Source organism: Ovis canadensis, chromosome 5 (assembly GCF_042477335.2).
Source record: "Ovis canadensis isolate MfBH-ARS-UI-01 breed Bighorn chromosome 5, ARS-UI_OviCan_v2, whole genome shotgun sequence".
In the NCBI taxonomy this organism is placed as follows: domain Eukaryota; kingdom Metazoa; phylum Chordata; class Mammalia; order Artiodactyla; family Bovidae; genus Ovis; species Ovis canadensis.
In genome coordinates this window covers 51,247,656-51,275,277 of record NC_091249.1, presented here as the reverse complement: position 1 = coordinate 51,275,277, position 27,622 = coordinate 51,247,656, and the positions used below count along the sequence as shown (strand labels likewise).

The window sequence follows — 27,622 nt, the reverse complement described above, 5'->3', positions numbered from 1 at the left end:
CCAAGCAATCTGGATATCTGTTTCTGTCCCCGCTCCTAAAATCACTACTTAGGGTGCTGGAAGTTTGAGCAGGGCTAGGGCAAAGGGTAAAGATACGCATACTAGATGATTCAAATCCCAGATCTGTTGAGTTGCAGTCTGGCTCATGGGAGAAATTCTTTATTTAGATGCTTCAGTGACCAAAAGATAGAGCATAAGCGCACGCACGCACGCACACACACGCACACACACACACACACAATACACAAAGGCATTTACAGGCAAAGGGACAGGGAGTGCAGGGAGGAGCCCACAAGAGCAGCTGTGGACTTCTCTGACCCAGTGAGCAGGCCCCTCAGAGGGTGACCCTCCATGGAATTCCTGTTTGAAAGCTATGAGGTAAAGTCCACTCCCAGTGAAGTCCCAGGCCATAAAGCACAGCAGTGTTGTAGAAATCTACATTTGGGGTCGGGGACATAGCTGTTTCCTCACTGCAGAAGCTTACACCAGCTCTCTTTTCTATTCTCTTAAGGGTCCATCTTGCTCCTTGGTCTCCAGAATCTCCTAGTGGATGATGGGGGAGGACTAGCACCACAGCAGCCTGGACAGATGGTCTGCTGCGCAAGGGGAACAAGAGGACCAGTAGGGCCGAAGGACAGCGGTCAGCCTCGGAGCTGGCTGGCGTGAGGGCAGTTTCCCTTTAAAGGGAGAGAGCCATCCAGGAAATTTTTACGTGGGGACCTTCCCACATGACCCTGTGCCAGAGCACCTCTGATGGAGGAGGGGAAAGGCCTCTGTTGGCATGTTCTGTGATCCCACTGGGCACTGAGGCCTCCTTCGGCTCTAGCTTGTCCCCAGTTGCTGCAGGTCCTTAGCACCATTCAGGAACTGTGGAGAAGGGGAAAGCGGGATACCAGTGCTCTGCCAGGACTGTGTCACTGCTCCAGGAGGAGACTTCACAGTGGGCAGAAATCTGGACAACTGGCCAGCATCGGATACCAGGCTCAGGAAAGCTCACTCTCTCTGTGGGGCGGGAAGTGTCACATGAACTCCAAGCCTCCATGTGGCAGCCACTTCCATCCGCCCTTTCCTACCTAGGCCTAGGCCTGGAGTGAAATTTCTGGGTTTCACTGGAGATGCCTAGAGCTTAGGGAGACCTCTGTTCTTTAGCTGCAGGGAGTGGTCCATAAGTGACCTCTAGTAGAAAGATAGGCCTGGGGTCTCATGACATACGGCCCGGAGGGGCTGACGAAGGGGAAAGACCATCCTCCAAATTACCACCCTGGGAAATCCCAAGTCCTGTCAACATCTCTGCTTCCCTTACCCTGACCTACAGGGCCAATTCCAAAGGGGAGGAGGGGGAGTAGATTTGCCTGGGCCAATCCGAGGCTGTCTATGGTCTACTCCTGCCTCAGGCCTGTGTATTCTCCAGGAGTAAGAAAGGAGGAAGACGGAGCCAAGGGCTGACCATAGTAACAGGAAGCTGGCTCATGGCTAGTTCAACCTGGGTTGCTGGACAGAAACACCTCTAGTTTTCCAAGGTGGTTGAGTCTTTCTGAATAGGTTGCCTTTGCATGGGAATCTGGCCCAGAGGTGATGCCACTGTTTTTGGTGACCTGTAATTTGAGAGGGAACAAAGGCATATGATTAGTTTGTGGTGGTGGTGATGGTATCCCAAGTAGCTTATTCTAAAGACAGTACAGCTCTTTCAGGGTGTGGAGTAACAAGCCAGGCAGCTCTCCTTACTGAGGACCACCGCATGCCAGGCACAAGGCTGGGTGTTCTGCTTTCAGCATCCTGTTTCATTCTCAGGCTAATTTTGCAAGGCGGGGGGACCAGCACCCCCATTTTATACACAAGGAAACTAAAGTTCAGAAAGTATAAGTGACCTGCCCACAGTAAGCTGATTTAAAGTGTGGTAGATTCAGGACTGAAGCCCATGTGTTTCCTCTGTACTGAACCACTTTTTCTGCCTATGGGGCTCTACATGACCTGGATGCGACAGAAAGACCATTCTTCCCAGCACATGGAAACAAGTGGCTCTCCAGTCATGACCTCACTAGTATCACCTGATACTGTCTGATTTGTTTTGGATTTGTTTAGGATCTCTTTCTACCATCAGAGGGGGATCAAATGGATCAGAGAAAAGCACTGGTCTTGGTTCCTAACATAGCCCTGGTGCTCAAAACAGGGTTTGACACATAATAGATGAACAATAAATCGCTGGTGAGTGAATGAAAGCTTATCTCTAATAGCTCCTCTTATCAGGACTAGGACTTCACATATATTATCTCTAACACTTATTTCATCCTATACGGTGAGGAAGAAGAGCTCCATTTGGAAATAGCAAAGCAAAATGAATGGGCTTTGGAGTCAAGAGTTTGAATACTGGGTCTAACTCCAAGTAACCATGAAATCTACAGCAAGTTACTTAATCTATCTGATATTAGGTTTCCTTGGGTTGTAAAGGGTGGGGGGAGTCCTAATTCAGAGATGCTGTTGCAAATTAAATGAGATTCAATTACGTGTTCAACAAATTATACTATAATCTTTGTTTTGTTTTGTTTTTGTAGCATAATCTTATAGAGAAGAAACTGGAGGCTCAAAGAGGTTTATTGACTCACCTAAGGTCACATAGCTGGAAAGTGTAAGAAGGAAATAATAAACAACACTAGCATTTTCAAGTCTGGGTAGCCCCACGGTAGGGTTCTGACTGGTTCTGAGTTGTTTGCCAAAATTGCCACCAGCCAAGCTGCAATGCTGAAAGTGAGATGCAAGCCAAGGTGCGAGGGCTTGTCTCAAATCCTATCTAAGGGGAACCTCACGAGTTCTCCCAGCTAAAGATGTATCTATCAATAAAGCCACAGTGTGGGAGAGGAGACTTCAGGCAGAGCAGAGAGGACCAAGAACGTTTTGAGCCTAACACTCTGCCCTTCTACCACCTTTAACTCACTTGGCTCTGTAAGCAGTCCAGAACTAATCACCAAAGTCAAAGCAGTCATCTCAGCAGATCTGCCTGAAACTGTTTCCTCATCTGTAGAACAGGGATAATTCCTATCTCCCAAGGTTATGTTGTGGCACACTGTCCCCACTACCCTTCTGAGAAGTAGGGACTGAACCATCTGAGCCTTCCCAGACAGACCTGGCCTGTTCGTATCACACGGCACCACAACCCCCTGGTCAGCACTGCCCTGGAGGAACATGCTGTGAGCCTGCCAAGCCTCAGTGTGAATTGTAGCTCTGCCTCACACCACCACTCTGAGTGGTGGTCGCCTGTGTTTGTAAATCAGAATAATAACCCTTTTCTCCCAGGACTATTGTGAGGATTACCTGAGAGAATCTGCTTGGCATATGGCCTGCAACAGACCAGGAGCTCAACCAAAGAATGTGAATCATTTTCAAGATTATTACAGACAGACAACTCTGTTAGTCTCTTCCCTTTAAAGCACTTATCACCATTTGTAATTATTGGTGGTTTGCATCGTCATTGTTTCTGTCTCATCCCATCAGAATGTTAGGTTATCAGAGCAGGAACTGAGTCTGTCAGACTGGGTCTGTCTGGGCTACCACTCAGAGGTGTTCAGTATTTGATCAATGAAAGAACCTGGGTCGTGGGTGGGGGTTGACGAGTGTCCCCAGTTAGACTGCTAACATGTTGCCAAAAAATTTAGGCGACCACTAAGGGAATCATTTCTGTTTTTCTACTAAAACCTTCAGCCCAACAGGTCTAAAGGCTGGGGAGAAGCTGACAGGAGAACTCACATAGGGGATACTTCTGTTGACTGACCAAGGTTTTGCTAACTAAAAAGAAAAGACTGCCAGGATTCCTTTCTAGCCAAGGAATACCTGGCTTTGTTCTGATTCCGAAGCCCTGAGCTCCTGCTGCAGACCCATGAATTTCAAAGTGTGATTACTTACTGGTTCTTGTGTTTGAAGCCGCTGACATGAGCTTGGTACTGTTCTATGGAGTTCAGCACTATCTTGCATGTCTTGCAGGGGTAGCCCTTCCCGGCTGAAACACACGTAAATGTCAAGATGCTTAGTAATCCAATAAGAAGGGGCCTGGGGACTTTGTGCTTTTGACAGCATGTGCAAAGGCCCTTCTGAAGATGGACGAGTGGAGTGAGGTTAGGCCATGGTAAGAATCCCAGAGGCCTCAATGACTCAACGATCAGGGGCACATGTATGCCTGTGTGTTGCCTGGAGCTGGGAAACTCCTTGTCCCCCCCTGCCCTGTACCCTTTGTCCCAGCACGGAGCCTGGTCCAGAGTAGCTGTCTGCTGAGGAAATAAATGATTGATAGAACAAAGAGGTGACATTTGGTGGAACTGTCTTTTCTACCTGGACTGTGCCCTTAGATGAGAGATCTCTGGGAAGGCAGGCCTCTCCTTGCGCTTGCAATAACAGTAATTAACGAGAAGGCCTATAAGGAAAATTAATCTGTCTCTCTACTGTGGGGCTCACAGATACCCTTTCTCACTAACAGGGCTGCTCCAATGACAAAGTGGCCTTTCTTCACATGGTCTAGCAGAGACAGCATGGGTCGGGAGCCAAGAAATGGCGCTGGACTCCTGGCTCTGCATTCACATGACCTTGGCTAAATCCCTTTGCCTTTCTGATCCTCAGCTTTTCTCAACTATAAATCAATTATACCATACCCATAGTACTTACAATAAAAAGCAGTTATTATTTACTAAGTGCCTGATATAGTCATGCACTTTATATTATTTTGATTGATGCTCATAAGGATCCCATGAAAACCATCCTCTTACAGAGGAAGAAAATAAGGCATGGTCACATGTCCACGAACACAGAGTTAGTGAATGGCAAGCAGGAGTGGCTGACTATGAGGCTCTACTTACCCAGCATGCCTGGTGCCAGCTGCACAAGGCAGGCCACTGTACACATGACTTCAAGAGCCTTCTGACACACCTTTTGAGTCATCTGCCATCCTAAAACCTCACAGCTCTGAAGTGAGATCACCTAGGTTCAAATCCCAGCTCCATCATTTCTTACCTGTAGGACCACATGCTAGGTACTTAATCTCTCTGAGATGTGTAAAAGTGGGGCTTCCCTGAGATTTAGGTTCCATACCTATAAAATGCAGTTAATATTAGTATCAACCTTATAAGGTTATTGTAATCATTCAAATAAAAGTAACTGACACATAGTTCAGTGTCCAGTAAATATGAGGTTTTGGCTTATTTTTATTTCTCTCTTATAGATTCCATGAGTGATGCTGGCAAAAAAATGGAGAGTATCTTTTAACCAGCCTTCCATGGCAGCTGGGAACACCAACAATCTCCTTTAATTCAATAAGCAAGCCAATGTTCCCAGCTACCTTTGTTTCTGTTGTATCTTCAGGTATTTCCTGGAAGACATATCCTTTTAAAGCATTTAAGGGGAAAATTATTACAATCAGAATTCAGGTCTTTTTTAGACTCTGAAGGCCAGAATTCATGGTTCAACACAAACAGGCAAAAGGCTCACAATGGACTAGCAGAACCACCATCCCTGCAAGGTCCAGGGTAGAACCTGGGGCTGGTGTGGGGGTAACAACCACCAATGGTTAAGGGTCACTGATGCCCAGATTACAAAAGCTATTTAACACCAAGCACCATGACAAAATTTTGGATACTTATGCCCTTGGATTCTTATAACAATGCTGGAAGATAGGTAGATGGTTTTCTCCACTTATCAGAGCACGAAGCAAGCTCAGGGAGGTTAAGTGACCTGGGGTCAGAGCTGGATTTGCCCTCTGGTCTGTGCAGCCCCCATCCTTTCCTCTGAACCACAGGTCTCTGGACTCTTCTATGCTAAGTACATCTCAGTGCAGAGTATACTAATCTGTAAGCTAGATTCAAAACGTCACACCTTGGGGTAAGTGAAGAATTCACTGGTACTTCTAAAAAACAGCTTTGTTCAGTACCCACACTCATCCATTTTTATCTGGTTTTCATTTTACATGTTTGATATTCTAGTTTCCCCCTGTGATCTTATGAAGAATAAGTCACTAGAGCTCATTTTAAAACATCTGATTTATTTGGAAAAGCACCTGTATCTCCTCCCTTTTACTGCCAAGACTTTGAAAGCCCTGTTTACAACTGCTTCTCCATTTCCTTGTCTCTCAATTATTCTGCAACCTCTCCCCCCTACACACACACACGCTCTTTCTGAGGCCAGTGGAGGCTTCCCTGTGTCTAAACTTAACGGACAACATGGATGCTTATGCGGCCTTTTTGTACTGGGCTTCCCCACAGCACTTGGCAGCATGGGTGACTCCTTCCTCCTTCAGTCTCCTGCCCTTGCTCTCAGCATGCCACACTCTCGATTTTTCTCCGCTGGTGGTTCCTTCTCAGTTTGTTTTGCTGTCTCTTGTTTGACCTTCACCATTTACTATTGCCAGTTTCAGAGGTTTCAATCTTGGTTTTCTTTCTTTTTTTACTATTTTAAATTGTGGTAAAATACAAATAACAGAACGTTTACCATCTAATCTATTTTAAGTGTCCAATTCAGTTAATGTTCAAGGACAGTTCTGGGTCAGAGAAATTTGTGTTTTCATCATGTCAAGCATTTTCACATTATCGTGCAGAACTTTTGTCATTTTTATGAAACTGCCAATCTATACCCATTAAACTCTCCATTTCTCCCTTCTCCTAACCCCTGGCCACCACATTCTACTTTCTGTTTCTATGAGTTTGACTACTCTAGATATTTCGTACAACTGAAATCATATAGGAATTTTCTTTCTGTGACTGATTTATTTCACTGTGCATAGTATCCTCAAGGTTCATCCATGTTTATAGCACATCAGAATTTTCAGAGGGCTCAATCTTAGGCCCTTCACTCCTTTTTCTCCAAACTCTCTAAGGGATCTCATTCATTTCCCTGATTTCAAGTACCACTTATTAGCTTCAAACATATGAAACTACCAATATTTAGCAGTTTCTAACCACCAAAATGGTGGTATCTCTAACCGAGACCTTTCTTTTAGGTCTACACCTACATATCCAACTGCCTCTTGAACATTCCTACTTGGGTATCTCATGGGTATCAAACTCAGGCTGCCAAAACCTGGTTATTCACCTTGTGGCTTAAGGCTAAACCTTGACTGCTCACTTTCCTTCAGCTCCCACATTGGATGGCCAATTCTACTTCTTACCTACCTCCTGAATCCATTTACTCCTGTCTATCTCTACCAATGCTATCTTAGTCCAAGCTCCCATATTCTCCACTACGAATTATTACCACAGCTTCACTGTTGGTCTCTCTCCACTACCCTTCCTCCTCATTCTAAACTATTCTCCACTTTGTAACTAGAATGCTCTAATTAATAATGCTGAGGATGTGAATGGCTTCCCAATGCTCTTAGGACAAAGGCTCAAATCTCAAACATGACCTACAGTGCCATGATTGGACACCTGCTCATCTCCCCAGCATCATGTTGCCCCACACTATCCCTTTTGCTTCTGGGAGCCTTTGATCCTTGCTCCTCCATCTTAAGTTATCTTCATTGCGTAATGTTTGTTTCTTTTTCTAAAGCTTGCCACACTTGTAGTTAATTGCTCAACGCCTGTCTGCTCTGCTGGACTCTAAGCTCCTTAAGAACATGGACATGTAATTAATATATGTTATATACACAATGCCTGGCGTATATTAGGAAAGAGCTCAACAAACATTTCTTGACTTTGTATGAAATGAATAGACTTGAAAGCCTGTCCCATGTACAGAGGTTGAAGAAACTAGGGGATCAGATGGAGCAGAGAAAGCAGACCTGCAGGAGGCAAGGCCCTAAGGAAGGGAGCGAAGGTGACGGGGGTACAGAAAAAGAGGGCTCCAGTGACCCAGGGGATGCTGAGAGCTCCAGCAACTGAAAGGATTTGGCTACCTGAATGATATGCAGGGCTTAATTTGGCATTCTTGAATAAATCAGAAATGAGGGCCTGGAGTACAAAGCAAACTCCAAGTCTTGTTTAATCTGCTTGGTAGATGCTATATCTCATCCTTGTGGGAGACATTTGAACACTCTGGGTCATCTCACATTTGACTCATACTTGTCATGATACATGCCAGAAGCCCCATGGAAACTATTCTGTGGACCTAACACAGAACCTTACCTGGATTTCAATGTTGGCTGCCACAGTCTAGCATGGGATCCAGAACAAACCATTTCATCTTTCTGATGCTAATGTCCTCATTTGTAAAATGCAAATAATCAAATGTGTACAACAGAGTTGCCGTGAGGATTAAATCAGGTAATTACATGTGAGCGCATCTAGCCTAAGGCCTGGACTATGGCAGCTATTGGTAAGGGCAGGATGACTGTCTGAAAGAATGAATGAACAAGGGTGGACTGAAGCCAGCAGGGAAAAAAAGCCAAGCTGCTAACAACCTAAATTGTTTGGGAAGGCAGAAGTCCTGTCAGTGGAAGTCCCTGCTTGCACATCCCAGGTCAACACCCCACCTCTGTAAGTAAGAAGCGGGTCAGAGTCAGTTCAATATTTCTGCTGACACCCTGTACTTGGAGCGCCTCCAGCCGAGTACACTCAAAGCTGGAGGCAGGGGGAAGGAGTATAAGTTTAGGAATCAGACAGAGCTAGAGACCCTGACTGATGCTGTCATTTATTAACATCAGGTCATATCAGCTGTATGACCTTAGCATGTCACTCTGAGTTTCATCTTCTTTACTTGTAAATTGGGAAAATCACAACTATTTTATAGGAATCCTGTGGGGATCAAATTATGCTGTATACATTAATATCAAAGTGGGATGTGATACCCCTTCCCCCCATCTAGGTTTTCATGAAAGAATTTAGTTGATCTGTAAAGAAATCAGATGATTTAAGCAAGAAAAAAATATCTAGGATAAAGTTCTAGGATTAAATGTTAGACAAATGGAGGAGGGTAAATAAAAGGAGAAGGCTTTGGCTTGAGATAAAAGAAAAGAATGGATACGAGCTAAGATAAGCGGCCTGAAACACTGCAGTGCCTGAATCCTGCCAATAAAAAAGAGACAATGAGGGAATGGCCAGGCAGGACCAGGTAAAGCAGGGGCAGGGACTAGAGCAAAAGAGGGTCGGCTGTAAATCTGGCTTCCAGAGTCTTTCAAAAAACTGAAAGATACGGTTAACAAATGTTTAACACTGCCTAGGAGAGCCATGTACTCTTCAGCTGACTACATCCCTTTCTGGCTTTTTCACTTATCAAAATTTCCCATCTAGTTTTTGCAAGCATTTGAATTTGCAATGCTTGCTTCAGAAGACCTAAAGAGGAAAGGCATACCCTTGATGGTCCAGGGAGCTCTAGCAATCAAGCCCTGATCCAGCTCTGGGTGTGAGCTAGGCCCCTTACCTGAGTCAGTGACAGCAGGGTCGGCCAGCCGTCCGTAGTGTGCCATAAGTTTGAGTTTGGTCTCCTGTTTCCTGTGTTTCTTGCCCACATAATGTTGCTGAGCCATGACAGGGTCATTGAAAGTCGCGTGGCAGAGGCTGCAGAACTTGTCTGGATCTATCATCTCTCTATTCTGGTGCAAGGCTAAGGTGGAGGCCATAAGGAAAGGGTTTGTAAGGCGTTTCGACAGAGCTGTGGTGAGAAAGTTCAAACAGAAACAATGAAAAAACCCAGAAGGTGCCAGGCTTTCATGTATGCTGAATGCAAAGAAAGGCTGGGTCACTAGTTAATCACACTTGCATATGGGGCACTGCCTGTGTGAATCACACAGTGAAAATCTTCTCTAATTGAGAAGATACGGGGGAACCCAAAGACCGGCTCCTTTGTTTGGCAGCTTAAACTACTTTAGGCACGTGAATCCCTATTTTCTCATATTCCGAGGAGGTTCTGCACTTCTGCCACCCATCTGCCAGATTACAATAGATGTGAGATGCACATGCTTGCAGTCTTTTCATCCCTCAGAACTCCCCAGAATGTCACAGCACATAGGACAAGAAATGTGAGTGTTTTATTCCCATCCTTAAAGTACCCCAGTTATAGATCTGGAAGCCAATGCACAGATGCACAGCCTGAGGGTCTAGAGGGTCATTTAGAAAAGGCGCCACACTAAGGGGGTCTTTTGAGCTGCACTGCCTTCTAGGCTGAGTGGGGAGAGGAGAATGACGCTGACAGTTACCAGCTTTGTTTACATATTTTCTCTTCTGGTCTTCTGAATTATGCTCTGCGGTAGGTATCATCTTGCCACGATACAGAGAAAAACCAAGGCTCAGATGGGTGAAATGACTTACCAAAGATCACTCAGTTAATGAGTGAATCCAGGTCTGTGTGACCCTAAAGACCATGCCCTCTTTGCTATGCCAGGCTGCCAGAGTGTGGCAGGGAGACAAGAAGGCTATAGCCCATGTGTTTACCTATAGAAAGCATCCCTGGCTCGAGTCTATGAATTCAGTTAATCAGAGCCTGGTATGGGCATATGTGTAAACCTCCTGTGGGCCAACAAATGTCCTGACTATAGGCTGCACTGCTGCTTTAAAAATTGATGCCATGGCTCACTAATGAGCCCATGTGGCTGGACTGGTATCAATCCAGAAACCACTGCTTTCAGAATGTGGCCTAGAGCCCCCACCAACGGTGGAGGAGGGGTGAGGTTCAGCAGCACTCACACACAGATGCTCTTTCATCCCTTCCACTTTAATGGGGGAAGTTTTGAGGATTTTCAACAAGCCAGAAGAAAGTTGCTGGCTTTTCCTACATGGTTTTCCAGTACAGAGACTCTTAATTCTCCTGGCTATTAATTTTCCGTAGTCATTATTTCAACAAGTCACTGGAAAAGTAATGTACATGTTACAGAATATTCAATACTATGAGAAAATATTCAGTATATGGTGTTGAGTGGGAAAAAAAAAAAGCAGGTTATATAGCAAACTATTTCTTTTGTCCTCAGTTCTGTAAAACAACTGGTAATGTGTAGAGAAAGACCAAAAGCATTGAGTAAAAGGATAATTTTCAGTATTTTCCACCTTTTCTACAGTGAATGTAGATTTTTGATATCAGAAGAGATAATCATAATCATTAAAACATAAAGGTCATTCTTTAAAAGATACTAAACAGAAACATTAGAGGTGAATGGTTAATTAAAGTTGGAGGAACCATTTAATGGACATCCAATAAAAATGAGAACTATGGGAGTCTTCTTTCAGGAGACAACTTGAAATATAGAAAGAGAATTCTACAGGACTGTTCACTGTAGTGTTATTTATAAATTCCAAAAAAGGAGAGGGAGAACACATAAATATTCATCATTAGAGGATGGTTAAATGAATGTGGTGCAATAGGATATTGTCATTAAAAATATTTATGAAAAACTTTTTAATAATATGGAGAAATACAAATGTTCTATTAGTGAAAAGAATATAAAAGAAAATTATACACACAATATGATCATATCATTACTAAAAGACAGATGTGCAATCTATATGTGTGTACTGGTATTTTGAAATGCTGCCAACATATTAACAGTGTTTCTCTCTTGGTGGTAGGATTTGAGTGGTATTTACTCTTCTCTTTATACCTTTTGCATTGTTTGAACTAGAAGTAACAATGAGGAGTATGCATTGTTTTTATAAAAACAACAGGGTTAAAGTATTTTACATTTATATACATAATCTAGACATACATAAAACAAATATAGACACAGATATACACATATACACATAACAAAAGATTATAGGAGAAATAGTTCTCCAAAATGTTGACAGTGGTTGTCTTTGAAAGGTAAAATTATGGGTATTTTTCTTTCCATTTATCTATATTTTCTGTACTTTCTACAATATGCTTGTATTACTTTTACATTAGAGAAATGTTTACTTTCAGAAATATAGTTATAAACTCATGTAATAACATGGAAATGTGCTCTAACTACAAAATTAAAAGTTAACACAGGATACAAATGGTACATGAACTATGATTATAATTATATAAAAACATATCTGTTATATGGCAAGGGCCAAAAGTAAATATGAAAAATAAACTCTTCAATATGGAATCTTTGGACCAGGAATATTCCAGAGAATTTTCCCACTTATGGAAAGACAAGTTCATATAAATCTAAAGATAAATGATCTTACAAAGTTCTGTTCTTAAGCTAGTTTCCTTTGGCTTAATGTTTAATCTCTTTGGTACCATAAATGGTACCAACAGTGACTTCACAAAAAAGCAACTAGTACTAGTACAACTTAAAGATGAACAAATCGGAAGCAAGGCCAATGACATGCTCCGGGTGGGGAACGCCTGATCAACCACTGCATTTTATGTGGGGATTCCACGCACAATCTTAATTGTGCTGTTAATACCGACAATAGGATCTGCTGGGTACTCTCTGGCAGTCCAGGGGTTAGGACTTGGTGCTCTCACTGCTGGGGCCCAGTTTCAACCTCTACTTGGGAAACGAAGGACCTGCAAGCCGTGCAGCATGGCCCCAAAACAAAACAAAAAATCCTAAGATGTCATTTACTGAACATCTATTATGTCTCAGGGTCCTTATATACATTATTTCATCCTCATAACCTATGAAGTAGATGATATTATCAACATATTATAGGTGAGAAAACTCAGGCATGAAGAAGGTCAGTCATACGGATGGTAAATAGCAGTGCCAGGATTTAAACTTGGGTATCCATGACTTCATCTGTTGTTTCATTGCTAGAATACTAGATTTGGGTGTGGTAAGACAGTATAATTATGAGTGATTTTTTTTATCCTATTCTTCAAAGTCTTCTAGAACATGATTGTCTTATTTTCATAATACAGCAATTCAAAAAAGGACAAGTGTTACAGATATTATAGTCTACCTCTTGGTCCAAAATAGAGAAGAAAACTTACTGAGAAAAAAATGAAATAAAGATCAAAGAACCTTCAGTCTTGACTAACTGCAGTTAGCAGAGATGTAAAATCCTAAAAAGTCAGTAGTTAATGAGATGAAAATGAAGGCTGAGCCCCAGTGGCGACAAGGTAAAGGGGGTTATTTTAGAAGTCACTGCCCTGGGAATGGATTCATGGCAGCTGCAAACACTGTTGGGCAGTACTGGCAGTGCTGAAGTCTTCAGCTTTGAAAGGCAAGTTCTTGTCTTGAGGAGAACAGGCAGCTTTGAGGATTAAAGTGAACAGGGGATAACCTGAGCACACAAAAAAGACAAGAATCTAACTTTTAACTTGGAATACATGATAATAAGGGCAGGTGGATGCTAGGAGGGAAAAATCTAAGTGAGAGAGGCAGGAGACAGAATGCTCTCCTGGTGTTCAGAGCCTGGAGGACTTGGGCACTCCCGAGTTATAATTATTTGTCAGGACAAAAGCTCAGGGCTAAGAAGCTTCTACAGAGAAAGGCTGATACAACCAAAGAAAGGAAGGTTAGGTGAGTAGGACTCTGAGGCTGCATTTCAATGAAGCTGTGTCTACTCTGATATTTTTAAGGGCTCTCAAAAGCAGTTCAACCTCTTCAAGTCTGTGGCCCCAGTGAGCATTTCTGGGAGCACCTGGCATTGGTGCCTTGAGGACGGGAGGGGTCCCGATATAGCACCACTCAGGAAAACCAGTACCTTCCACCTTAGTGGATTGCTGCTTCAGCTTTAAGTTCTTTGCGTGGGTCTTCCCCAGGTAGTGCGACTGGGCCACGACAGGGGAGGAAAAGGTCATGTTACAGATGGGGCAGCACTGGTTCTTGTCTTTGCTTCTGCTGCTCTTCTGGTTAGGAGAAAGAACACAGGTCTGATCACGCCACTGCCCGGCCAGAAAATCTTCACTGGTTCCCCACTGCCCACAGGAGAATGGGCCTTCAAGGCCCTCTTCACACACTGACCCCAACCTACCTTTCTGGATTCTTACTTCATCCCATGCTCTACTCACCATTCCCCGTTTTGTTCTCTGCTACTTCCGTGTTTTACTTGGGCTGTTCCTACTGCCTAGAATGATCCTCCTTTCTTTCCTGCCTGGCATATGTCTGCTTAGCCTTCAAGGCCCAGATTAAATATCACCTCTTCTGAGAGACTTTTACTCAAGAAAATTACTCAGTGAAGAATTATCAACCTGCTTTATGTGATTATTCCAGGAAGAATTAGTTTTATTCTTCCCCTGTACTCCTGGAATACATTAAATAGACCTCTGTCGTACCATGTGTCACCCTAAACTGACAGTGGTGTAGCTTAGGAGACTTTCTTGTTGACTAAAGTTCAACGTTTGGGCAAAGATCGTTAGACTCATTTATGTTTCCTATCCTTAGCACCCTGGTGGAAACTGGCACACAGCAGATGTTCAGGGTTTATTGAACAAGCAGACCATTGTATTTTATTTGATGATTATGACTAGGCTAGAAAACAATGTATTTCAAGCCTATATTAAGGGCTTCCAGGATCTCTTTCAGGTCTGCTGTCTGAATAAAATATTCATCTAAGATAGGATTTTTCAACCTTGGTACTATTAACACCTGGGGCTCAATAATTCTTTGTTGGATGGGGAGGAGTCTGTGATCTCATTTGAACTACTGGACCACCCCGAGAGTTGAGGGATTAGAGATATAAAGAAGTTAAGTGACTTGCCCAGGGCCACAGAGTTGATATTGTCTTTCTGAATTCCACATGATAAGGAGGGCAACTAGGGGGTTAGTCCAGTGAATGTGGAGAAGGGATGAGCAAGGCCCTTCCAAACCTGTGGCCCCTGTGATAGGGAGACACAGTTTGTAGTGTAAACTCTAACTCACTGAACATCCACTAGGAATTGTAATTTGACTTCACAATACCCTTACAAGGTAGCAATTATTATCTCTACAGACAGGTTAAGTGACTTGTCTAAGGTCACCCAACCAGTAAGCTCTAGAGCTAGTATTTGGCCCTAGTCTGCTGACTTATCATCCCATAATATTTGCACAGCCTGCTATGGAACAAAAATAATGGTACACCTGAGGGGTTGGGTTTGTTTCAGCATAATTCGCACAGTATTGCTAAGGCAAAAGCAAACATGTTTACATCTTGATCAGAGCGAGAATTTGGAAAAGTATTCCTTCCACTTGTTTATTCCCAATATTCAAGTGAGAAACTCAGTTCTTTCCACTGGATCTCAAGATCGTAAGCATTCTAGTTTCCTTCCTCTCTCTCTTCTTGAGTAGGGCATGGACAGTGGTCCTACTCTAACAAACCATTCAATATATAATATATTGTAATATATAACAATGGTTCCATTTACTGAGCCCCTACTATGTGCCAGGCTCTGTGTTGGGTGCTTTAATAAACCTTCTTTCATTTTTGTTTGGAAAAATCCTGAAAGGTAGTTGATATTAGCATCCTCATTATTATAGAGGAAGAAATCAAGCCTTAGAAAGGATCAAGACTTGCCCAAGTTATACAAAGGGCTAGGATTTGAAGCCAAGTCAGTCTGACTCAAAGCCCACGCTCTTTCCACCACACCAACCTGCCTGCTGGCTTCATCAGGAAGCGAGTGGTCGCAACATGGCAGCTGGATTACCTGATCTGAGTCTAGCCTCTTCATTTCCCCCTTTAGTGTCTCCATTCCATGGATTGCTAGGTATCTCTTCACTTTGTTGGCATGTTTTTTGCTCTGTAAGAACCCAGGAAAAAGATCAAAGATACCCAAATGCCATTTTATACCTAAGGCACTCAAAAATATCTACCAGATTTTCAGTGGTTCATCCTCACAGAAACTTTTGGGAGAGGGTAGGGGAAAAACCTGGTATACTGAATTCCTACTTAGATGCTGTCCAATCTAATCATAAAAATTTATGAGAAAATTATCATCATCTCAATCTTATAGATGAGGAAACTGAGGCTTAAAATAATGAGGTTTCTTGACCAAGACGAGTAGCAGAGTTGTGATTCAACTACGGGTTTATTTAAAGCCAAAGCATACACTTTCTACTACACTGAGCTGTAAGGGAACATATAAGTACAATGATCTTGATTTGGATGGAGAAATGAGACTCAGAAAAATTAAGTAAATCAGTCAAGTTAAGACAATCAGTCAAATTAAGACTCAGTCAAAAATTAAGCCAACATGCATGGAGGCAACATCTGGGTGGCTAAGAAGGAATTCACTGTGCAAGACAGAGAGAAGAGGGGGCTTGGCATTGGGTCTAGAAAGTACTAAGGTACAAGGGCATACCTGATAGTGTGCCAGCTTCTGGGACTCAGAAATGAGCAAGGCGCAGCAAACCTTACACTGGGTGTTGGTGAAGAGACATTGGTTCTTCTGGATCATGTGTTCCACTACAGAGAGAAAAATAAAAGCGCTGTGAGTTAAAAACCTGCCTCAACAGCACTGTCTTTGAACGCTGCCTCAAACGCAGGCACTGAATAATGGAATGCCATACCATTAAATCTGCCACCCCTTCCCTAAGGGCTTTCATGACTCAGGCTATATTCTTGAGCCACCAAACCTGTAACTTGCTTTATAATTTTATGTAGGCTAACTTTCTTTACTAAATTCTTTTAAAAAGGAGTCTTTAAATTACAAACTTAAGTAAAAACCAATACAAATGAATACATTAAAAAAGAAACAATTCTAGTTAGATACTGGTGCAAGAAGCTTGCAGAGCTTCCTAAAAGGAACATTAAGACAGTGGCAACTGTGAGGAGAGGTGTTAAGACATGGTAGCAACCAACTGAGACATCATCTCAGATAGAACTGGAAGGACTGAAAGACTTGAAAAGGAAATAATTCTCTTACTGTTCTTGATCTGATTTTGAAATATCTAAAATTACTCACTATGTCATGTAAGTTTCACACTGTAGGAAACCACAGTATTAACCTGTACTTAATTGTTGCACCTGGAAAACAAGACCTTACTTTTTGAGGAGGGAGTAGAATCTCACTCCAGACATTTCTATCATCATGACATTGATAATCTGAGGCAGGGATAAGTCTAGAAAACCATGATGAGATGGCAAATCCATGTTTTTTATCTTCTACTCTGGATCAGAAAGTGGACAATATTTCCTGGAGGGAATTTTTGGGTGGGGAAGTTTTAAGGTTCTTCTCCCACAAGAACTAAAGCTTATTTATAACAGCCCTTTTGGGAAGAAGGGGTGTTGCCTGGCTATATTTCTGCTCCTTGGAGTCCCTTGTTTATTTCCCCATTTTTCTCCTACACTGTTCGGTAAATTTTTCTGAAAGACTTTGGCTGCCTCAGCCATCCTCAGAGAAACAAAAGGAAGTGGATGTGTGAATAGATCTGGGCCAGAGCTTTTAAATTTTTATTTATCTTTGGCTGTGCTGGGTCTTCACTGCTCTGTGCGGGCTTTCTCTAGTCGCAGCAAGCAGGGGCTACTTGTTGTGGTGTGAAGGTTTCTTATTGCAGTGGCTTCTCTTGTTGCAGAGCCAGGCTCTAGGGTGCATGGGCTCGGCAGTTGCGGCACATGGGCTCAGTTGCTGTGGGGCATGTGGGATCTTCCTGGATCAGGGATTGAACCCGTGTCTCCTGCACTGGCAGGTGGATTCTTTACCACTAAGCCGCCAGGGAAGCCCCGGAGAGCTTTTCAAAGGGAGGGTGAGAGGCTCTTCAGAATGCAAAGCCCACAAGGGGAAAATGTTACCCAGGGTCCAGTCATCCTCTCCTTGCCTGGAGATGTTGGATTATTTTATTAAAGAAGATGGGGTTCCCTCTCAAGAATATTTAGAATCTGATTCCCAGAGACTACACAGGGTAAGGATCATGTCATTTATGACTTTGTATCCCCAAAATCTAATAAAATGTGTGACCCAGAATGGTCATCATTAAAAAGTCTACAAATAACACATGCTGAAGAGGGTGTGGGGAAAAGGGGACTCCCTTACACTGCTGGTGGGAACGTAAATTGGTACAGTCACTACGGAAAACACCATGGAGGTTCCTTTAAAAACTGAAAAAATAGAGTTGCCATATGATCCAGCAACCCCACTCCTGGGTATATATCCAGACAAAACTACAATTCAAAAAGATATATGTACCTCTATGTTCATAGTAGCACTGTTCACAATAGCCAAGACATGGAAACAATCTAAATGTCCATCAATAGATGAACAGATAAAGAAGATGTGATACCTATACACAATAGAGTATTCAGTTCAGTTCAGTCGCTCAGTCGTGTCCGAATCTTTGTGACCCCATGAATTGCAGCACGCCAGGACTCCCTGTCCGTCACCAACTCCCGGAGTTCACTCAGACTCACGTCCATTGAGTCAGTGATGCCATCCAGCCATCTCATCCTCTGTCGTCCCCTTCTCCTCCTGCCCCCAATCCCTCCCACCATCAAAGTCTTTTCCAATGAGTCAACTCTTCGCGTGAGGTGGCCAAAGTACTGGAGTTTCAGCTTTAGCATCATTCCCTCCAAAGAAATCCCAGGGTAGATCTCCCTCAGAATGGACTGGTTGGATCTCCTTGCAGTCCAAGGGACTCTCAAGAGTCTTCTCCAACACCACAGTTCAAAAGCATCAATTCTTTGGTGCTCAGCCTTCTTCATAGTCGAACTCTCACATCCATACATGACCACTGGAAAAACCACAGCCCTGACTAGACGGACCTTAGTCGGCAAAGTAATGTCTCTGCTTTTGAATATACTATCTAGGTTGGCCATAACTTTTCTTCCAAGGAGTAAGCATCTTTTAATTTCATGGCTGCAATCACCATCTGCGGTGATTTTGGAGGCCCCCCACCGCCCGCCAAAAAGTCTGACACTGTTTCTACTGTTTCCCATCTATTTGCCATGAAGTGATGGGACCAGATGCCATGATCTTCATTTTCTGAATGTTGAGCTTTAAGCCAACTTTTTCACTCTTCTCTTTCACTTTCATCAAGAAACTCTTTATTTCCTCTTCACTTTCTTCCATGAAGGTGGTGTCATCTGCATATCTGAGGTTATTGATATTTCTCCCAGCAATCTTCATTTCAGGTTGTGCTTCCTCCAGCCCAGCGTTTCTCATGATGTACTCTGTATAGAAGTTAAATAAGGAGGGTGACAATATACAGCCTTGATGTACTCCTTTTCCTATTTGGAACCAGTCTGTTGTTCCATGTCCAGTTCTAACTGTTGCTTCCTGACTTGCATACACATTTCTCAAGAGCTAGGTCAGGTGGTCTGGTATTCCCATGTCTTTCAGAATTTCCCACAGTTTATTGTGATCCACATAGTCAAAGGCTTTGGCATAGTCAATAAAGCAGAAATAGATGTTTTTCTGGAACTCTCTTGCTTTTTCCATGATCCAGCAGATGTTGGCAATTTGATCTCTGGTTCCTCTGCCTTTTCTAAAACCAGCTTGAACATCAGGAAGTTCACAGTTCACGTTCTGCTGAAGCCTGGCTTGGAGAATTTTGAGCATTCCTTTACTAGCGTGTGAGATGAGTGCAACTGTGTGGTAGTTTGAGCATTCTTTGGCATTGCCTTTCTTTGGGATTGGAATGAAGGCTGACCTTTTCCAGTCCTGTGGCCATTGCTGAGTTTTCCAAATTTGCTGGCATATTGAGTGCAGCACTTTCACAGCATCATCTTTCAGGATTTGAAATAGCTCAACTGGAATGCCATCACCTCCACCAGCTTTGTTCGTAGTGATGCTTTCTAAGGCCCACTTGACTTCACATTCCAGGATGTCTGGCTCTAGGTGAGTGATCACACCATCATGATTATCTTGGTCGTGAAGATCTTTTTTGTATAGTTCTTCCATGTATTCTTGCCACCTCTTCTTGATATCTTCTGCTTCTGTTAGGTCCATACTATTTATGTCCTTTATCCAGCCCATCTTTGCATGAAATGTTCCCTTGGTGTCTCTAATTTTCTTGAAGAGATCTCTAGTCTTTCCCATTCTGTTGTTTTCCTCTATTTCTTTGCATTGATCACTGAGGAAGGCTTTCTTATCTCTTCTTGCTATTCTTTGGAACTCTGCATTACTCAGCCATAAAAAAAGAATGAAATAATGTCATATGTAGCAATATGGATGCACCTAGAGATTATCATACTAAGTGAAGTCAGACAGAGAAAGACAAATACCATATATCACTTACATGCAGAATCTCAAAATACGACACAAATGAACCTATCTATGAAACAGACAGATTCACGGACATAGAGAACAGACTTGTCATTACCAAGGGGAGGGAGTGGGAGAGGGATGTATTGGGAGTTTGGGATTAGGAGATGCAAACCACTGTATGTCGAATGAATTAAACAAAAAGGTCCTACTGTATAGCACTGGGAACTATATTTAATATCCTATGATAAACCATAATGAAAAATAATATGAAAAAATATTACTTTGCTGTACAGCAGAAATTTATACAATGTTGTAAATCAATTATACTTCAATAAAATAAATTAATCAAGTTTCTGAGGCAGGAATAAGTCTGACATATGCAAGGAATGAAGAGAAGGACACTGTGGATACAGTATGGTGAATGAGTGAATAGTGGTAGGAAATAAAGTTGGGAGAGACAGCTTGAGGCCTACCAGATAATGCCAAATCAGTATAGGCCTCATAATCCATGAACTATGGATTTTATTCTTAGTGCAATGAGAGGTGACAAGATATGGCTTACATTTTGAAAAGATTAGTCTGTTCATTGTGTCAGCAGACTGTATGGGAATAGGAACGGCAGCAGGGAGAGCAGGGAGGAGGCTGCTGCAGTCTTCTAGGCAGCAGATAACAGAAATCTGGACCAGGTAGGTTGTCAGCGGAGATGAGGAGAAGTGGATGGGTTTGGAATTATGTTCTGGAAGTAGATCTGACATCCAATTTCTCTGACTGGATGGAGGGGGTGAAGTAGGACAGGAGTCAGGGATAACTCCTAGGTTTTGAATTTGAGCAACAAGTAGATGAGAAGTGGAGCAAGACAGTGTTGGAGGGGAAATCAAGACTTTTCCTTCAACTATATTAAACATGAGTGTTCTATCATACACATGGGTTTCCTTCAACTATATTAAACATGAGTGTTCTATCATACACATGGGTAGAGATATCAAGTAGTCACCTTGAGATGCAAGCCTGGAGTTCAAGGGAAAGGTCAGAGCTGGAAATACAAATTGAGACTCATCAGTGTATTTATCCTGTTTAAAGCGGTGGACTAGAAGAGGATACCTAATGTAGATGGAAAAGGAGAGTTCTTGGGATTAATGTTTGTTTATTTATTTTGACTGTGCTGGGTCTTTGCTGCTGTGCAGGTTTTTTCTCCAGGTGTGGAGGGTGTGGGCTTCTCATTGCAGTGGCTTCTCCTGTTGCAGAGCACAGGCTCTAGGGTGCACAGGCTTCAGTAGCTGTATCTTATGGGCTCAGTAGTTGTGGTTCTCGGGCTCTAGAGCACAAACTCATTACCTGTGCCACACAGGCACAGCTGCTCTGCAGTATGTGGAATCTTCCTGGATCAGGGATGGAACTAGTGTCTTTGGCACTGGCAGGCGGATTCTTTACCACTGAGTGGACTGGATTCTTTACCAATCCCAGGGAAGCCCCTGGGATTTTGAGTCCTGGACCCTCCAAATTTAGAGGTCAAGCAGAGAAAGTGAAGTTGAACATAAAATGAGTATAAGGTAGAGCTTACAGCCATAGTAGAGGAGATCTTCTTCACCCAGAGCTACTGTAAAACTGGACAAAGTTGACAGAGACAATCCCTTCAGTACTCTGGAAACTGATCAAAGGCACTTAACAATCCGGGAAGCAGTCATGCTTGTACAACTGCTGAACTCTGGATGAGAACAGCAGGGGTCTGGGACTGTTCTCATCACCTCCCACACTCAGTCAGAGCAGAGGTTCTACCAGGAAGAGGCAGGATGTGAGAACCAACAGCTTCCCCATGAAAGAGGAAAGTGCTTGAGTTGGAGTGGTGCGCAATGCCCTGATCTTTTGAGAATGTCGGTGGAAATGATGGTCTCAGAGGCAGGTGAGCAGGAAAAGCCAAAGGCTTTACTATAACCTGAGGTTAGCAATGTCTGTGGCTGAGCCTGTATGGCAGTGGGGACCTAAGAGGGCCTAAGGTAGCTAATACTCCTGGCCAACTCTGGTTGTTCATATGAACATAAGTGATGCAAAAGAGCCTGACAGAAAGTAAAAGTTAGGGCTGACTTTAAAATGGCCTGAACTTTGAATGCCCTTTCCTACATACCCACAGATCCAACTGCAGAGGACTGAGGCCTTACTGACTCCAGGTGTTACTGAATCACTGCCTGACCACTAAGCAACATATAGACATGTGGAAGACATATTATAAAAATGAACCAAATTGGGAATATTTGCTCAAGTCTTTTTTTTTTTTTAATATGGAATGCTTCATGAATTTGTGGGTCATCCTTGCGCAGGGGCCATGCTAATCTCTGTATTGTTCCAATTTTAGTATATATGCTGCCGAAGCGAGTACTATTCTTCAAGTCTTAAGCCACTACATAAGCAGTTTTCTTCCAAACTTGGAGGAAGCCCTAACTATTCCATCATGAAATCACATGGAGAGACCCTGAGACTACATGAAAAGAAAAGAGACCTAGTCAGCCTCCAGAAGTTCCATCCACTATTGTTTCAGCTCTAGCTACCAACTGATTGCAATTGCAAAAGGGACCTTGAGTCAGAACTGTCCAGTCAACCCTTTCCTGAATTCATGACTTACAAAAATCTGCGAGAAGTTCATGAGGCTGGAGGAAGCTAAGGTCCACAGAGGGGAAAAAGACTTACATGAGTTATCAGAATTCTGGGAAGGTGGCCTGAATGTGCATCTCTGTTGCTCAGATACAACTCTAATCCACCTACCAATTACCACAGGGGACAGGTTTGATACAAGCAATTAGGTGCTTAGAAAATATTGGAAAGACTGAGGTACTAGGCTGAGCCTTCTGGAAATGTCTCCGGAACAATGCATGCATTACTGTTCTAACATGTGAGCTAGTCTCTGAGGCCTCCACTGCAGCTTTGCTGAAGTAAAGAAGCTCCATGTCACGGAACAGGCCTCTTAACCTATGAAGCTGGAGAATGGATGCTGGAACACTGATGTGAGAAGACCATACAGTTTTACAATTTTTCTTGATAGTACCAATAGTCTTAGGAATGTGATTTTCACCACATTTCTACCTTCCAAATCTTATGAGAAAGCACCTAATTGATAGGATTTATTTTGTATCTATATTGTAGATAATCAGAAGATGTATGGGGCAGAGGCTGAGAGATCTAGAATGTGAAACAGAGGGCTGATTTTCACAAGGTCATGAAGGAGGGACAGCAAATCTAACCATATCAACAACTAAATTAAATGTCAATAGTTTAAATAGCCCACTTGAAAGGCAGAGATCATTAGAGGATAAAAAAGCAAGAATCATACAATGGAATTTTATTTAACAATAAAAAGGAATAAAGTATTAATTAATTTTGAGGCTAAACCTCAAAAACATGCTGAGTGAGAGAAACAAAATGCAAAAGACTATGTATTATATTTCCATTTATGTGAAAAGTTCAGAGAGGGCAAATTTATAGAGACAGAAAACAGACTAGTGGTTGCCAAGGGCAGGAGGTGAGAGTGGGGATTTAATGCAAAAGAACACAAAAGAGGGACTTCCCTGGTGGTTCAGTGGCTAAGACTCCACACTCCCAATGCAGGTGCCCTGAGTTTGATCCCTGGTCAGAGAACTAGATCCCACATACTGCAACTAAGACTTGGCACAGCCGGAAAAAAAAAAAAAAAAAGCACAAAGAAACTAATTGGAGTGATGGAAATATTCTAAGTTGGCCTAGGGTTATACAACTCTATACTTTTACTACAAATCATTGAATTGTACAGTTATAATGGGTGAATTTTATGGTGTGTAAATTACAACTCAATGAGAAAACAAAAATTATAACTAAGAGAAAATAAAAAACCCAAGGTGAGTAGGACTTGGTGCTATAGGTATCTATCTAGACCTCAAACAAATCACTGGACAAAGTGAGATCAGAGAAATGAATTGGTCTTTAAGTGATTGTGTGCACTCACACACACATAAACAGTTCACTTTCCAGAGCACAGCTGCTGTGTTCTCTGCTTCAAGGTCCAGAGCATGCCTGCGCTGTCCCCTGAGGACAAAGGTCACTTCCTCTTTGTGTACCCCCAACTTTTAGACTTTCCTCTTTACTGCACCCACTACATTATATTGCAACTGTCTTGGCATCTGCTTCCTGGACCAGACCACAAGCCCCTCCAGGGCAAGGACAGTATTTTCATCTCTGCAGCTTTGATTTCCAGCCAATCCTGGGAAGACAGTATTCGTCAAATTAATGAAAGGAAAATTGTAACTCTGTGCCAAACAAGTTTGAAGTATAAGAATGAGGGAGATAGGAGCCTCATATTAATTTAAGAGTCACACAAGACTAGTTTTACTGGTAAAGTATATATAGGGTATAGGTCTGTCGTGTGTACCACCCCAAATTTAAACATATCTTCCTTGGATGTGGTCAAAAATTTCATTTTATCCCATGGCAGTCAGTTCACAAGCAATATATTAACTTCCAAGTTTAGTCTGCTCAGCAAGCAAACAAATCTTTAGAGAAATCTGATTTCTCCGCAGATTACCTGACAGAATTAGCACAAAAGCCCAGTTTGTGTACTTCTGGGTTAGAGTTAAGCAGGTAGCTCTGCTAAGAACTGTGAAGTGGGTCACAGAACAGGGTCACAGCAGCTCTTTCTATTCTCCTCTTTCTATGCCTATCTTATCCAGGGCCAGGTCAAGTGCAGAGCAAGCTGGGAAGCTCAGAAATGCCCTCCTAGGTGGCCTTATGTATTCCATTCTCAACTTTGGGTCAAGCGTGGGATACAAACAAGAAGCTGGAGCCAAAGAATGCCCTGGCCAGGTTCTCAGGCTCCTGGCCCCCATATTAGAAAAAGGACCCAGCCGGTGGAGACAAGAGAAGAGACACCAAAAAGCAGAGGTAAGCCAGGACTCAGTCACCAAGTCCAGAAGGTACACTGAGGTAAGGAGGTGGCCTTCTACAGCCCTCGGAAGTGCGGGGCATGAAAGGGAGGCAAAAGACAGTAGGGATGGGTGAACCTGGAAACTGGGACGGTGAAGGGGCTACGAGGCTGGCAAGGAAGGTTCTGGGGGGGTCTCTGAGATGGCCTAGACGGCAAGCCTAGAGATTCCAGTCCTCGAATTCAGGAAGAGGTGAGCTCTGGTAGGTGACTAAGGCGGGGGAAAGAAGCCCACGGCCAGAGCGTGACAAGGCCATTGACCATCTGCGCGCGATTCTTGGGGTGCCGCAGCCTGGATTTTTCAGGGGAGCTGGCCCACGGCGCCCGGGCCATAGCGTGGTGCACGAGTCAGGGAGTCCCCTGGCGCCTCGCGCAAATGGGCGGGCCGAGCGCCAGGGGGTGTGACCGTAGACCTGGGGGCCGGTCCACGTCCCCGCCCCGCGCTTCCGCCACTCCCTGCGAAACTAGCAGGCAGGCGAGGGGCTTCCAGCCTCTGAAGCCCCCGGACTCACCTTCCTCCCTCCCCACTGGTTGCGACCCGGACACTGCTTCCCAGAGGCGGCGCGCCCTCTCGCGGTCGAAGCGCAGCCCATCCGGTTCCCGGCCCTCCCGCTCCTCCGAATTGTTGTACGACCTGGCTCCGCCGCTGTCCGCGTTCTCCACCGTGCCCAATGCAGGATACTCCATCTTCCCCGCAAGCCCTAACCGGCCGATAGCCGCTCATGAATCTTGATCTCGCGAGATGTGGCTGGGAAGATGACTTTGCCCGGTCAAGAAATCTCGCGAGGTTTGGGCACCGCAGGCTCCTTTGCGACTTTGGCACGCGCGCTTCTTTCTTGTCGCTGCGGAGCTTGTGCGGTGGATTCTAAAGTCGGTTGTTCCACGGCAGCCCCTTCCTCTGGGGCAGGGCCATGCGGTCCTTGGCTCAGGGTTCTCACCTTGCTCACGGCCAACTTTGATACTTCTCATTTTGTTCTCATGAAGGCCCTGTTATATGGGAATATCCTTTTCATTTCACTAGGAGGGCAACAGAGGCTCAGAACCTAGAAATGATTTACTCACGAGTTCGCTACTAGTAAGTGGTAGAGCTGGGACTCGATTACTTTTATATTAGGTACTATTTGAGTTCCAGGTGCTGACGCCTAGGCCAGAACTCTCCCTAACCTCCACTCCAAAGTAACTGTCAAAAGTCAAAATGTAACCTTCCAACCCCACACCTGCTCGTTCCCTAGTCTTTGGGGAGCCCCAATCTCTTGCTATGGTATTTGTAATGTCCTTACTGGTCCCTTCACTTACCTTTCAGGTATTCCCAAAACAGCAGCCCCAGCGATCCTCTTAAAGCGAACCATGTCATGACACCCCATGCTTAAATTCTTCAAAACCTTCTCATCGTTCTTTTGTAAAAGTCAAAGTCCTTGGTTTAGTCGATAGGGCACTATACAATATGAATTTTCTTAACCTTCCTGACCTCATCACCTACTGTGTTAGCCTCCAACCCCTTCATTCCTGTCCCACTTACCTTGTTCTGGAATGCACTTCCCCCACACATCTCATGGCTCAGTCTCATTTCTGTGTGCCCTCCACATATACCTCATACCCTCCTTTCCTGCTCTCTTTATTTTTTCTCCTTAAAACTTACTATCAGATACAGCATGTACTTCACTTTTTATCTTATTTGTTGTTTGTTTCCCCACTAGAAGTCAAGCCCCAAGAAAGCAGGAATTTTGTGTGTTTGGTTCTCAGCTGAATCTCCAGCACTTTGAAATAAAGCCTGAATCCTCATAGGTGCATACAAAATATTTGTTGAATAAATGAAACTTTTGATATAAAGTTATTTCAGTCTTATTTATTCAAATGTTTGTTGAGAGTTTTCTATGAGCTACATGTTTTGGGGCATTGGAATACAGTGGTGAACAAGACAGACACAGGAGGGACTTCCCTGGTGGTTCAGTGGTTAAGACTGCACTCCTAATGCAGGGGGTTCAGGTTCAATTCCTGGTCAGGGAACTAGATCCCACATGCTGCAGTGAAAGAACCACCATGTTGCAATGAATATCTAATATCCCATGTGCCGCAACTAAGACCTGGTACAGCCAAACAAATAAATTATTAAAAAAAGACAGACAAGGAATCTCTAGTAGAGTGTTTTTTATTCTAGTAAAGGAGAGTATATAGGTCAACAGGTAGAGAAAATAAAACAGGAATATATATCGTGTGAATGATAGGAGAGGAACATTAGGGTGGTAAGAGAAAGCCTCTGAAGAAATGACAGTTGGCTTAAGACCTGACAGGAGAATGGAATGGCCGTGCAAAGAGCTGGGGAAGAGTGATTCAGGCAGAGGAAACAGTAGGTACAAAGGCCCTGAGGCAGGAGTAAGCTTACTGTTTAGGAGGACAAGAAAATGGACAGTATGACTGTAGTCCAGTGAACAAGGGTGACAGTGATATCAAAGGAGGAGGAGGAGGAGGAAGTAGAGGAGAAGAGATTTTTGTTGCCTGAGATCACACAACTCATCAGTTACTCATTTAGCTCTGTGAATTTGGAATTCTAGCTCTGTGTCAGGTCTCATGCCAGGCGCTGGAGCTTCCAGTGCAAGAGATGACTGATGTTTGTGCAGTGCTTTATAGTTTATGAACCACCTTTAACATTAAAATAAAATGACTTTATTTACAGTTGGCTTAAACACAAAATTTTGGGTTCTGAATCTGTGATGCTTCCAAGGTCTCTTGACAAATGGGGCA

At 43.5% G+C, this 27,622-nt stretch overlaps 1 protein-coding gene and 1 non-coding gene across 4 annotated transcripts; both read right to left on the bottom strand.

Annotated features, from left to right (window-relative positions):
- Window positions 1-109: 109 nt before the first annotated feature.
- ZNF346 (zinc finger protein 346) lies at window positions 110-25,627 on the bottom strand. 3 transcript variants are annotated; one of them, XM_069591758.1, is made up of 7 exons: window positions 25,393-25,627; window positions 16,099-16,202; window positions 15,445-15,537; window positions 13,527-13,671; window positions 9,331-9,513; window positions 3,898-3,991; window positions 110-1,595 (listed from the first exon to the last, which is right to left on the bottom strand). In XM_069591758.1, the coding sequence occupies exons 1-7, from the start codon at window positions 25,565-25,567 to the stop codon at window positions 1,508-1,510; spliced, it is 882 nt and encodes a 293-aa protein (XP_069447859.1). In that variant the 5' UTR covers window positions 25,568-25,627; the 3' UTR covers window positions 110-1,507. The 3 variants fall into 3 exon arrangements, with proteins under 3 accessions (XP_069447859.1, XP_069447860.1, XP_069447858.1); XM_069591759.1 differs by having other exon boundaries at window positions 9,331-9,561; window positions 25,515-25,627; XM_069591757.1 differs by having other exon boundaries at window positions 9,331-9,561; window positions 25,393-25,626.
- On the bottom strand, window positions 22,209-22,312 carry LOC138441968 (U6 spliceosomal RNA). The gene has a single exon (XR_011257526.1). It is a non-coding gene; the product is annotated as a U6 spliceosomal RNA (small nuclear RNA).
- Window positions 25,628-27,622: the final 1,995 nt, after the last annotated feature.

Coding starts and splice junctions, on each gene's coding strand:
- ZNF346 (XM_069591757.1), bottom strand. CDS start 25,567: ATGGAGTATCCTGCATTGGGCACGGTGGAGAACGCGGACAGCGGCGGA. Junction 9,562..13,526: donor GCAATCCACTAAGGTGGAAG/GTACTGGTTTTC, acceptor TTCTCACCACAG/CTCTGTCGAAACGCCTTACA. Junction 1,596..3,897: donor GGCTTCAAACACAAGAACCA/GTAAGTAATCAC, acceptor CTCAAATTACAG/GTCACCAAAAACAGTGGCAT.